The sequence below is a fragment of the Archocentrus centrarchus genome, chromosome 21 (genome assembly GCF_007364275.1).
Source record: "Archocentrus centrarchus isolate MPI-CPG fArcCen1 chromosome 21, fArcCen1, whole genome shotgun sequence".
Lineage (NCBI taxonomy): Eukaryota > Metazoa > Chordata > Actinopteri > Cichliformes > Cichlidae > Archocentrus > Archocentrus centrarchus.
The window spans coordinates 28,832,528-28,845,290 of NC_044366.1; the positions used below are offsets into that span (position 1 = coordinate 28,832,528).

The following is a 12,763-nucleotide window of genomic DNA, read 5'->3' on the forward strand; positions in this document are numbered from 1 at the left end:
ATCCAGAAAAGAGCAACAGATCTTTGCCACATGCTGGAGTTTATTCAGTCATAAGAACTGGCAGCATTTCAAACCACAGTGTACAGAGTGCACTCATGCTGACTCATTACAACAGAACCAAAAAAACCTCCATCCCTTCCTGTCCTCCCTTCAAAAGCAAAATCAACTTGCTAAACCGACCCTCAGCTTTTATAGTCTGGCATGACTACATATCAGAAGACTTATTTCTAACCTTTGATAGCTGCTTGCATGTACTGTAATCTGCTGGTGTGATTAAAAAAAAAAAAAAACATTAGTTCTGAGGTAAATTTGTTTCAGTTTTGTTGTCATGATGAAATCTCAAGCTCTTTGTTTAAGTTGTGAGTTTAGTGGATAATTGTCCTCAGTGCTGCCCTCTGCTGGCGGTCACAGCTTGGAAAACTGAATGAGGTTCCTGTTGATTTCAGCTACATTCCTGCAACCTGCATCAGTAAATATATATATTAATATAAAGCAAAAATAAAAATAAGGCTGGAATTTTCTTTAAAGCCTGTATATATATATATCAGCATGATTACAATGATCCCCTTTAAGCTTTAAGTGACTCGATCTTCGAATCTTACTCACACTCACCTGATAAAGCCATGGACAGACGGAACTCATCATTTAAGATTTGCAGTACTTCCCTCACTCCTTCTTCCCCCTAAAAGATCAAACAGGCCATAATTAATTTAAAAACAATTTGCATTCTTTAATCATTTTGCTGTCGTACCTTGTACGCAAGGCCCCACACTGCTGGACGGCCAATGAAAACACACTTGGCTCCCAAGGCCAGCGCTTTCAGTACATCACTTCCTGTTCTGATTCCACCATCAACATAGACCTCAATTCTGCCTTGTACGGTGTCCACGATCTCCGGCAGTGCATCAATCTGTTATAACAAAGACAAGACAAGCTTACTGCACCGATGAATAGTCTGAGTATCTGTGGAAGCTACTACAGGTCAAGAAAAAACAAACAAAAACACACGCCGACATTAAACCAAATAGCACGTTCAAGCTTTGTACAGCTCAGGGTTATAATGATCAAATACTGCTGCTGTGAAGTGGTAACAAAGTTTGAATTCGTGATAGAAATGCTGTGAAACAAACAGATGTTCTCATTTGTGAAGAGTTACTTGAAAAGACTGATACAGCTCTCCAGCGGTTTAAGGACTGAGATTTAGGTTGTATGCGTTACAAATTGTTATTTACTTGTAATGCCTGAAGCAGGCACTATGCTACTGCTCTGACCACTTACTTCTATACTGAATAAAACTGCTAAATTTTATGGTATTATTGCCACAGCTATGAGTACGCTGGTTATCTATCATACATTGAATAAATATGGTCTTAAATAAAAAGAAAGCAGTGATGAATGTGGTCAGTGAGTACCGACGCTGGGCCTCCGTCTAGCTGTCTCCCCCCATGGTTTGACACAATGATGCCCTGGACACCGTGCTCCACGGCCAGCTCAGCGTCCTCCTTGGTCAGGATGCCCTTGATGATGATAGGGAGGCGTGTGATGGACTGCAGCCAGTAGATGTCCTTCCAGCTGATTGAGGGGTCCAAGGTGTTAGCTGGAATCCCATACTCCTCTGGGGCTGCAGTCTCCTGCTTACAGTGCATGTTTGTACAAATATGTGCAGCTATTTAAGTCTCACTGAAAATGAAATTATGGGGCAACTCCGACAGTGCTAGTAGATCAGAGTTTGGATATTTTGCACTTGTAACTTGAAGTCATGTTTTGCAAGTCACACAAAACCTCTCTGATGGACAAAGACTGAACTTCATGATCTGAATTAAGCCATCTCAGATCGTAAGGGAATAGGTTCTAAGAAATTAGCATTTAAATTACAATTATGACAGCATAAACATAAAAAATATAATTTAATATGAATACAGGAATTCTTGTTTCTTGGCTTTTATGGAGATCACTCATTTGTCTTTGTTCTTTGTCGTAACTCATTCTGTGTTCTTAACTAAGGAGTTTTAAGAGTTTGCTGAATATGTGGAAAAACATTCGCTGTTACCTGAAACACTCCATCAAAATTCTTTACTTTGAGGTGCGGTGGGAGCTTGAACTGGTTGCGGATGTCATTGCGCCGCTTCCCCGTGTAGGGGACGTCGACTGTGAGGACCAGTGCCTTGTAGCCAAGAGCCTCTACGCGGTGCACCATTTGTTCCGACAGCTTCCTGTCTCGGTACACATACAGCTGGAACCAGCGGTAACCGTTGGGTGCTGCTGCCACGATCTCCTCCACCGAGCACGTGGAATATGTGCTGGTGATGTAGCAGGTGTTCAGTGCCTCGGTGGCTGTGGGATGAAGGTTGGGATGTTACTATGATGTCACAAAGGTGAAACTTACATGTACATTGCTGTGGAAAAGTATTTGCCCCCTTCCTAATTTCTTAATTTTTTCCAGATTTTTCACACTTAAATGTTTAAGATCATTAAACAAATTTTAATATTAGGCAAAGATACCCCGAGTAAACACAAAATGCAGTTTTTACAGTAAATGATGATCTCATTTATTAAGTGAAAAAAGCTATCCAAACCTACCTCGTCCTATGTGAAAAAGGAAATGTCCTCCTTGTTAAACCATGAACTGTGATTAACTAAAATTTTGGAAAGCTAAGTTCAATTTCACAGCTGCACCCTGACCTGGTTACTGCCAGACCTGCTGAATCGAGAAATCTCTTAAATAGAACCTGTCTGACAAAGTGAAGCAGACTAAAAGAGCGTAAAATGCAACAAATGCCACAATCTAAACAGCCGAGAAGCAAACTCACTGACATCTGTCAGTCTGGAAAGTCATTTCTGAGGCTTTGGGACTCCAGTGAATCACGGTGAGTCATTATCCACAAATGGAGAAAACTTGGAACAGCGGTGAACCTTCCCGGGAGTGGCCGGCCTACCAAAATTACTCCAAGAGCTCATAGATGACTCCAGGAGGTCACAAAAGAACCCAGAACAACATCTAAAAAAACTGCAGGCCTCATTCACCACAGTTAAAGTCAGAGTTCAACAATAACGAACAAGACTGTTACATCTGATGTAAAATTAACGGCACTTCATAAACAGTCAAGCTAACGGTCAAACACGGTGGTGTTGTGAGATGGGCTGGAGCTGCTTTGCTGCTTCAGGGTCTGGACGACTTGGTGATCTGAAACATTTAAATGTGAGAAATGCAAAAAAACTAAGAAATCAGGAAGGAGATAAATACTTTTAAATGGCACTATACATGTGAAAGTTTGAGAATTACAGTACTAAGAATAGTAAGTGTATACTGTCACATGATTCCATAAAACTATACTGACAATACTTCTAATAATGAACAGTATTTAGGATTTTATTTTTGCCTTTATAAGAGAGTCAGCACTGAAAATGTTGAAAGGAAACACTGAGTATGGGTGGAGAGCATGACATGCAACACAAGCAACATCAAACTGCTGAAAGATCAGTAATGTGGCATGTGCTGTAAACATTTAGCTGCTGGGTTGCTGCAAATTTAAGAATTTAGAAATGAAAAAAGAAGCAGCACGCCAGTTAAGGATTAAATTAGCTTTAAGGTCCGGTTTGTAGATATAAATAAAAGCACCACCACAGTATGCTTCTGATTATTAAATGTGCTCCCATCTATTGTTATCTATGTATATTAAGATCATCACCGGATTAAAACTATGCGTCTCTAAAATGCAAATTTGTTGGAAACCAACCCCTATGATGATAAATTTTGTTTTACCTTATGAAAGTGTTCTACAAGCAGGTATTAGACTCTTAACTCATGGAAGCCCCTGGGGCTGAAAAACAAAACCCATGCAGTTCCCATAACCTGCAGTTCCTCAAATGGCCTCTTGGGGTTGCCTTCAAAAGTCCAATCCCCATATACGCCCACGTTTAACTGTCCAACTTTACAGCAAAAATATGCTTACAGCCTCATGCAAAAAGCCTTTTTTGGTGTCTATAGCTATTTGTTCCACCTTCATAACAACTGGAATGTGTGTGACAATCTCAATGATACATTTCAAGGCTTAAAGTTAGGCAATATTAGGCTCGTGGCCTCTTTGACAGACAGTTGAGTTGCCAGTGCAACTCTCTGACAAATAACAACTTGTTCTAAGGTTCACACCATCTGCACTACAGCTTTAGTCAATTAAATTCTACGATTTTATTAGCTGCTACTTAGCACTAATTAGCAGGGATCTCCCTCTGTGCGACGGAGTCAGAGAGTTTATGAACGTGCCCTGGGCAGTAACTGAAAGTTTGAAATCCACCCTCTCATCTAAATGCGGTCGCTTCTGGATCTAGAACTCAAAACGTCAAGAAAGCCAGTGGATAAAAACACATTTGATACATCCCTCTTATATATCAATATATAATATCAATAGATATATCAGTGGTTTAAAAATAATCTACTAAGTAAAAAAACATTCAAATTCATATGGATATGAAAACGGTGTGCTGACCCACATACCCTTGAGACAAAAGTCCTTACCCCGAGCTGTGGCCACCTCTCCTTCATGCCAGGCCAGGCAGTGAAAGGCAGTAGGTGCAATCCCAACAGGGAAGCTGATTTCTGTCCCCTGCACTGTGGTCCGTGTGTCGCTCACTGACACGTCCCGCAGGATCCGAGGCCTCAGACGGATCCTGAGCATGAAGCACAGCCGAACATGTAAATAATAAGGCGTGAACTCCTAACATGCTAGCAAGGCATGCTGTGAGACCATCAATGTAGTTTTTACTGCATTGTGACTATTCGATTAGTAGAAGCTTTACTTTAAAGGCAATGTATGTCAGGGTCATGACCCTGTCATGACAGCATGTCAGTAACACAGTGCACATAAAAACACAGTGTACTGCTTTACTGATAAAGAGGCAGAACACTTTGGGATTCTGTTTCCCCAAACCTGTTACTGCTGAAATATTAAGGAAACAGTCCAATGTGATAATTTCTAACAGGAACAAAATATATCTTGTAGCAAAAACACACAGAATATACCATGAATTTACAAAAAAGGCATTTCACCAGTCTTTATAGGGGCATTAGGAAAGCTGAGAGGAATGCAGAAAGAGACAATAGCGAAAACATCCTGACCAAAAAATAAAAATCTTCATCCCAGCGGTAGTGCAACTTTCCAAACACTTCACCACAGGAGGTTGGACGAATGGTGCAGCAGCAACACTGAGTAAAACCAAACGGCCTGTTACTGATTATTTGGTGTCACAGCAACACACACTGTAGTGCAGAAATCAGTTACAGCCGCCCAAAGTCCACAGAAACAGGCCGTGTCCCTACATGATCCGCGGCTCAGTGTTAAAAAATGTTTTTCAGTTGTGTCGCTCCGGTTCTATTCAGAATGAAGAGATTATTTGTTTAGTTTGTTGGAGCTGCACTGCTATGCTGCTGCCTGCACGTCTGTGGCCATAAATGTTTTTAAGATGGGCTGTCATATTTGGCATGCATTGTAAAAAAAAAAAAAAAAAAAAATAGAAGATCACAATGGAAACACTTGAATTGTGCTTGTGAGATGACCTTGAATGTCTGGATAAACATTATTTTGCTCAGTGTACCTTTTGTAAGCCAGCAGATTGTCGTCCCTGGTGCAGCATTCGTCTGCTCCAGCTGCATAATAATCCCAGGTGGCCTTTGAGAGATGCTCCTTAGCATACTCCTCATAGTCTGTCAGGCATACCAGAGGCATATCTCCACCACAACCTCCCTCTCTGCATGGGAGCAGAATTTGTCAGGTTTCAGTGTAATATTGGCAATAAAACAACATTTGCTTGCTCGCTCTGTAATCTGCGTAAAACATTTTAAAATAAAGCATTTCAAAATTACTATATAACCAGTGACAGAAAATAAAGATATCTACTACATAAAAGATACTGTTACTCACTGCTAACTTCCCCACAGCCAGATCTCATATTTTTACCCAACCAGTTTCATCTTTAAACAGAATAACTAGCCCCAGTCACTCTACATGAATAAATGCACGACTTCAAGACTTACCACAAGTTACTGATATTTCAAAAACAAAATCCTGGACTCTCAAATCACACAGCCTCTGTGAAGCATCAACTGCTGCGACATTGCCGCTCAAACTGAAACGCCCCTCCTATCATGTTAAAGTAGTGCAATCAATAACCCCCTGGTTAAGGTTCTGCACATCTGAGTAAAAATAAGCTGGCGTAGTTTCCCCTTTCCCTCTGGTGTGTTTCCCAGTCCTTGTTTTCCTGCCTTTGCTTTTGTATCAATCAGAAACAAACTTTCATAGCGCTATTATGAGAGCCACTGACAGCGTATGTGACCAGAGGGTGACCCCTGCCCTCATTGTGTTTACACGAGCTGGAAATGTGCTGATGATGAGTGCAACTATAGTGAGGACAAGAGGCATCTGACAGTGTCCTGTGGTCCAGATGGATCATACAGCATATGGGCATACATAGTTGCACACTGTTTACACAGGATCCTACATGCTAACATATGTGAAATCTCCTGTTTTATTACATGTTCTTAACAGTAACTGTGAGGGTATGCTCAATATACACACACTGGATACACCTGTTAGGCACACCTGTTCAACTGTTGATGCAAATGCCTTTAATTGGTCATGGCGACAATTCACTGCATTTAGACATGAAGAGCTGGTCAAGATGACCTGCTGAAGTTCAAAGACACAGGGGACGCTGCTCCTGTCAGCTCAGAACGGGAAACCGAGGCTGCAGTCCACACAGCCTCACCAAAATTATTGTGCAAGACTGGAAAAATGTTTCCTGGTCCGATGAGTTCCCTGAACCATCCCTTAGTTATGCTGCTATAGGTCTAAGCTGCTGGGGCAGTTCCCATAATGCACTGTTTTTTTTCATTCACCTTATTTACTCTGTTTATACCCAACTCTGCATTTAATCATTACTTATTATTAATCTCTGTCTCTCTTCCACAGCATGTCTTTTTTTTCTCTCCCCTCAGCCCCAACCGGTCACAGCAGATGACTGCCTCTCCCTGAGCCTGGTCCTGCTGGAGGTTTCTTCCCGTTTAAAAGGTGTTTTTACTTCCTACTGTCGCCAAGTGCTTGCTCATAGGGGGTCATTTTTACTGTTGGGTTTTCTCTGTATTACTGTACAGATTCAAAGCCCCTTGAGGCGACTGTTGTGATTTGGTGCTATACAAATAAAATTGAATTGAACTGAACTGAATGAGTCTTGATTTCTGCTGCAGCATTCTGATGGTGAAAGCATGGCTCCATCCTGGCATATTTTCTTTGCAAACTTTGGGCCCTTTAGTACCAACTGAGCACTGTTTAAACCCCACAGCCTACTGCAGTATTGTTGCTGACCACATCCATCCCTTTATAACCAGTGTCACAAAGCTCAGTTCATCTTAACTTGTTCCTTGAACATGGCAATACGTTTACTGCACTCAGATGGCCTCCACAGTCACCAGATCTCAATCTCATAGAGCACCTTTGTGTCAGAATGGGAGATTCTCATTATGGATGTGCAGCCATCAAATCTGCAGTAACTGTGCAATGCTGTCATGTCAGTATGGACCAAAATCTCTGAGGAATGTTTCCAGGACCTGGTTAAATCTGTGCTACCAAGAACTGAGGTAGTTCTAAAGGCAAAAAGGGTCTAAGCTGGTACTTCCAAGGTGTAACTAAAACACAATAGTGTTGTATGTGTAACATAGTTACACATAGTAACATATGTAACATAGTTAACATAGTCACATATGCACAATTCTATGAACAGTACACAAAGATTTATGTTTAAGCACTTAAATGTGCATGCAATATTTTAATAAATGCAGCTAGTTAAAGAGGACCTATTTATTTTACATCGTTATACTGTTAAAAATAGCCAAATGAAGACATATTTTACACACATTTATCAAGGTCAGCCAACATTTCAGGCTGTTGGTGGAATTAGGATCACGGCGCTATTTTTAATTATGTTCATTTTACTAATTTGTGCGTTACTTGAAGAGAGAAAACTGGCTCTTAAACGTTGCCTATGGAAAGACCAAGAAGCAGCTATTTATTGACACGAACAGTCTGTGGGCCTACCAGGTGCTGTCGCCTGTTTTCTCCCTCTCTCGGCGTGCAGGTGAGACACATTGCTGTTTTGGAGTTAATGTTCAATTTGGACACTTAAACTGAACTTTGACCCAATCTGTGACGCATCTCAAATCTTCGTGCCCATTCTAATTGATAGCGCAATGCTCCTTTAAGTTTACGGATAGCTTTAGCAACTTTAAATTTTGTTGTAATCATTAATGCGTGTTTAACTGTTGTAATTGCTGTCAAAAAGAAAATTTGGAAACCAAAGACACTTCTTTGTATGTTTACATTTATGTCACAGTCTGACTGGTACAGTCTGAACCCCCTCCAGAGTTTGTTTTTTGGTTCATTCCAGCTGGAGGGACAGCTGCTCAGCAGCAGGTGTGGCGGGCTGTTAATTGTACATGAATTAATTAAGAATAAAAAAGAAAGAAAAGGAGTTGCAGTCTCAGTGCCAGCAATTTCTCAGTGCAAATAATTTCCTTGGTTATAGTGACGTTAGCATGAGTAATTAACCCATATTAACACCACAAATGAACTTATTTTCTTCTTTGCTATCAAATGAAATAGTGAACAGTAAATGAAGGTTTAGCTATGGAAAGCCTATATTCATTGAACTTTTAAGTTGTTAAAACTCTGCAACCACGTAAATACTTTAAAGTTAGTTTTTACAATTTTATCCACTCTTATTGTCGATTTTTTGTTTCTGTTAAATAAAAATTTGCCATGTTTCTTGGCTACCTAACTGGGTCAGCATCCCATGATTGTTATTTGCTTAGGGTTTGTTCATGACCTCATATCAGGGTTATGATCAGCAACAGCATTAAAACCGCATACAGCTGAAATGAGTATTATTGGTCATCAGGTTACAATGATTTATTCTGGGAAACCACGACACTCCCCGACGGCAGTGGTCTCCCCCCGGCCTCCAAGATCTCCTGATCCCAAATACACTGAGCATCTGTGGGATGCAATCAAACAAACCTAATCCAAGGAGGGCTCTCTTACAAGCCACAACCCAAAGAATCGTTTGGGAACTTCCAAGTGCCGGACAACAGGACTGCAGCAGAGTTCCTACCAATGGGTACAGTAAGAGCTATTTTGGAAGCACCGTGGGGACATGTACAATATTCGACTTTAATGGTGTGGCTACTGGGTGTATGTGAAAAATGCAACCTTTCAAATACTGTTTCAAGCCAATCAGTTGCCCACATCCACAAAGTGTATATAAAAAGGCCAAATATCATATGCTACTAATTTACACTGCTTTCTGTTATGAACGTTACAGGAAGAAAAAAAAACCATGAACGTGTATATATTGTTTTTAACAGGAGGTGGTCCAAGTCGTGCAGGAGTGTACCTGCAACTGGTGAATTCTCCCAGTGTAAAGTCAGGAAAAAGTCACATGTAAGTAATATGAGTTTGTTGTCTTAATAATAATAATAATAATAATAATAATAATAATAATAATAATAATAATAATAATAATAATAATAATAATAATAATAATAATAATAATAATAATAATAATCTTGTAAGCAATTTATCCACCCATGTTACCTGATTTTGCTGCACGGAGAATTTTCCTATTATTATAAAGTATCTGTGATAAAACATTTCTAACGTTCATTAATTAAAAATATTTATGTTTTTATGCTGAGGTTAGAAACAGAAAAGTAAAAAGGTTACGCTAGGGTCACTGCAAGGGTGCATCTGCATTTGCAATCCCTGCTAATTTATATTCTCTGCCCCACTGAGACTGCACAAAAAGTTTCTGGTATTGCAGACAGTGAATCAGCACACAGAACGCATGCAGTGGCTCATAAATGTTTACCGATTACTCACCGATTACAACTGCTCATTCTCTCTTAGCAGAACTCCTTCTCTCCTGACACATTCATAACCTGTGAACAGTCCACAAGCAGATGTGTAAGCACAGCAGTTATTACTGTTAGTAATCCTCCTCCTCCTCCTCCTCCTCCTACTGCCATCACTGGTACTAATGTGATAGTTAATGCTGCTACTGCCACAGCTACTGGGTTTATTACCAATACTGCTACACCAGTGCTGCTAATACTATATTATATTATGCTACTTTTGCTTCTTTGCCTGTTAAAGCTACAACCACCACTGCACTTCTTCTAGCGTCTGCTCATGAAGTCCATGCATATAAAATGACCACACTGCTGAACTGAATACTATCTGTAGTGCTATACGGCATTTTTATTCTTTTTAAGCCAGTTATCATTATTGATCTGTAATTATCAATTACATAATTGACACAAAAATTTAATTTCTTTCGTTCATTACCAGCGTAAACTCCATGAAAGCAAAACTAAAGTATAATATGTGTGCTATATGATAACTATGCTGCTACACCTACTTCTTCTGGTGTTTTAGATGTAACAGCTAGTATTTGAATCGTTTTAAAGAATTCATTGATTTAGCTTTTACACCACAAATGAAGACAGTTAAAATCTCTCAATATAAGTCAGCAATTATATTTAAAACATATCCAGAGATGAAGCAGCATGTTTTTATTTATTAATCTATTTATGTCGTGTTAAATATTTAATAGTAACCCAGAAAAATCTGTTCACGCCAAAACCTTTGACAATAGCATTCAGCTATGAACACTTGAGGGCAGTGTAGTACTGAATGAAAACCTATACTTAAAGCTCCATTCAACATCTGTAAAGCAGGTAAAGGCAAGCAAAGCTCGTATTTAATGTGTCTGTCATTTAAACTGTGCACCCACAACTACAGCACAACACGGTATAAACCCCGTTCAGCCTGCTTTCAGAGCTCTGTTAAACTGGTATGTATTAATGTCCCAGTTTTAAAGTATTCTATAAACCTAAATACTTGAATGCAAATTGAATAAGTTGTTCAGTTAAATCGATACAATACAATACATTACATACAATACAATACATTACATACAATACAATACATTACATACAATACAATACATTACATACAATACAATACAAAATACACTGTGTTCTCTGCTCTCTCTTATTTTACAACTGGGCAGGACTGCTATCATTTATTACACTTTTGGGGGTATTATGTTTATTTTTATGTTTACTTTTTCACTGTGGCTGAATGCGTGTGATGAATGCGTGTGATGAATGCGTGTGATGAATGTGTGTGATGAATGTGTGTGATGAATGTGAGCCTCTGTCCGGTGTAGACTGTGAAAGGTGTCAGTCATTTAGCTCCAGTGAATGGCGGCTGAGGGCGCATTGTCCACGTAGATTTCTAGAATACCTTCAATGTAAGATACAAAACAGGTCTAACGAACTACTGTCATTAAACTGGCTGGTTTATGCTACACTGGCTTTAGTAGTAGTGCTGCTCACCAACCAGCAGAACCAACAGATCCTCACACTATTATTCATTTATTTACATACTCAGTAGGTAAACACTGAGTGTCTGTATTTAGATGACTAGCCTACAAAGAAGAATCCAATAACGTGAACACAGTGTAAATAAATAGTTACTGAGGCGCATGAATTCAGTGTCTTACCTTAAACTGTGCTGTTTGGCAGGCCTACAGTACGTGTCGGTTCCCTTCTCATGTGACAAGGTGGTGTCAAAGGGCAGTTCAGCCCCTGAATCCTACCTCCCCCCCACCACAAGCCCTCTCACAGTGTGAGGCTCCGCCCACAGTGGCTCAACAACAGCTAAGCCTCTCGTCAGCACTCCTGTTCCTGGTCTTTCTTTGTGCCAAAAACCAATAAAAGCTCGGCCAGGTCACTTCCATTCATCCATCATTCATAAATATATCAAACTCACAATATTAACTGGACACCTGTTGTTTACATGTAGAACCACACTTGGAGCAACAAGCACCTCCTGTTTTCCTTTTGTTTTTGCGCTGTGGAAAATAAGTCCTGGTAGACTGGTAGATAAACACGGGGAGGCTGTGCGCACATCAGAAGAATATGACCGCTTGCACAAGGAGACACTGCTGAGGGGAAATACCCTTAACTATCTAGGCCATCTAGCCACCCTGTCTCCTCAGCAAAGGCATCGCTAGCCCCAGACAACCCTCACCAATACAGTCATACATAAAACAGATGATTACACATCAGACATAGTGAGTTAAATCACATAAGCAAGTCATAGACGTAAACTTGTATATTTAGAAATACTCTACCACACTTCCACTTCCCTCTATATGCCTTCCTCTTCTTTTTCCTTTCTTTATGCTGAACTCTGAGTTCAGCATAAAGAGCATTTCCTCTGTCCTTCTGTCCCACCAGTTTCCTCTTTCTTATTTATTTCTCCTCTTGCAGACAATTTCTCCTTGTGTTTTCAATATTTTGAGAGAGTCAGCAGTTGTGTGTGTGTGTGTGTGTGTGTGTGTGTGTGTGTGTGTGTGTGTGCGCGCCTCTGGAAAAGCTTTTAAGCAAAGTTAAATGAATTCCTTGTTAACAGTGAATCTTCATTGCACAAGAAAGGAGAGTAGTTATAAAAAGCCAGCTTTCATTTTAACAACTCATTAACTCTTTCCTGTTCAGAGCATTTCATGCAAATGCCTGACATCGAGTCGTGGAAGTGTTCCTCCCGGCTCACATTATTAACAAGAGTGAAAGTAATACTTTTAATTCCAGCCCCATCAAATCTGAGAGACAAACATTAGAAAAAAAAAAAAAAAAAGCTTTGTGAGAAGG

At 40.0% G+C, this 12,763-nt stretch overlaps 1 protein-coding gene across 3 annotated transcripts; it reads right to left on the reverse strand.

The window, feature by feature from the left end:
* Positions 1–20: 20 nt before the first annotated feature.
* hao2 (hydroxyacid oxidase 2 (long chain)) lies at positions 21–11,690 on the reverse strand. 3 transcript variants are annotated; one of them, XM_030758629.1, is made up of 9 exons: positions 11,614–11,690; positions 9,927–9,985; positions 5,593–5,745; positions 4,517–4,668; positions 2,051–2,334; positions 1,413–1,631; positions 752–910; positions 613–682; positions 21–461 (listed from the first exon to the last, which is right to left on the reverse strand). In XM_030758629.1, exons 2-9 carry the CDS (start codon positions 9,941–9,943, stop codon positions 406–408), a joined length of 1,110 nt encoding a protein of 369 aa, XP_030614489.1. In that variant the 5' UTR covers positions 9,944–9,985; positions 11,614–11,690; the 3' UTR covers positions 21–405. The 3 variants fall into 3 exon arrangements, with proteins under 3 accessions (XP_030614489.1, XP_030614491.1, XP_030614490.1); XM_030758631.1 differs by lacking the exons at positions 9,927–9,985; positions 11,614–11,690 and adding an exon at positions 8,088–8,126; XM_030758630.1 differs by lacking the exons at positions 9,927–9,985; positions 11,614–11,690 and adding an exon at positions 6,032–6,115.
* Between the last annotated feature and the right edge of the window lie 1,073 nt (positions 11,691–12,763).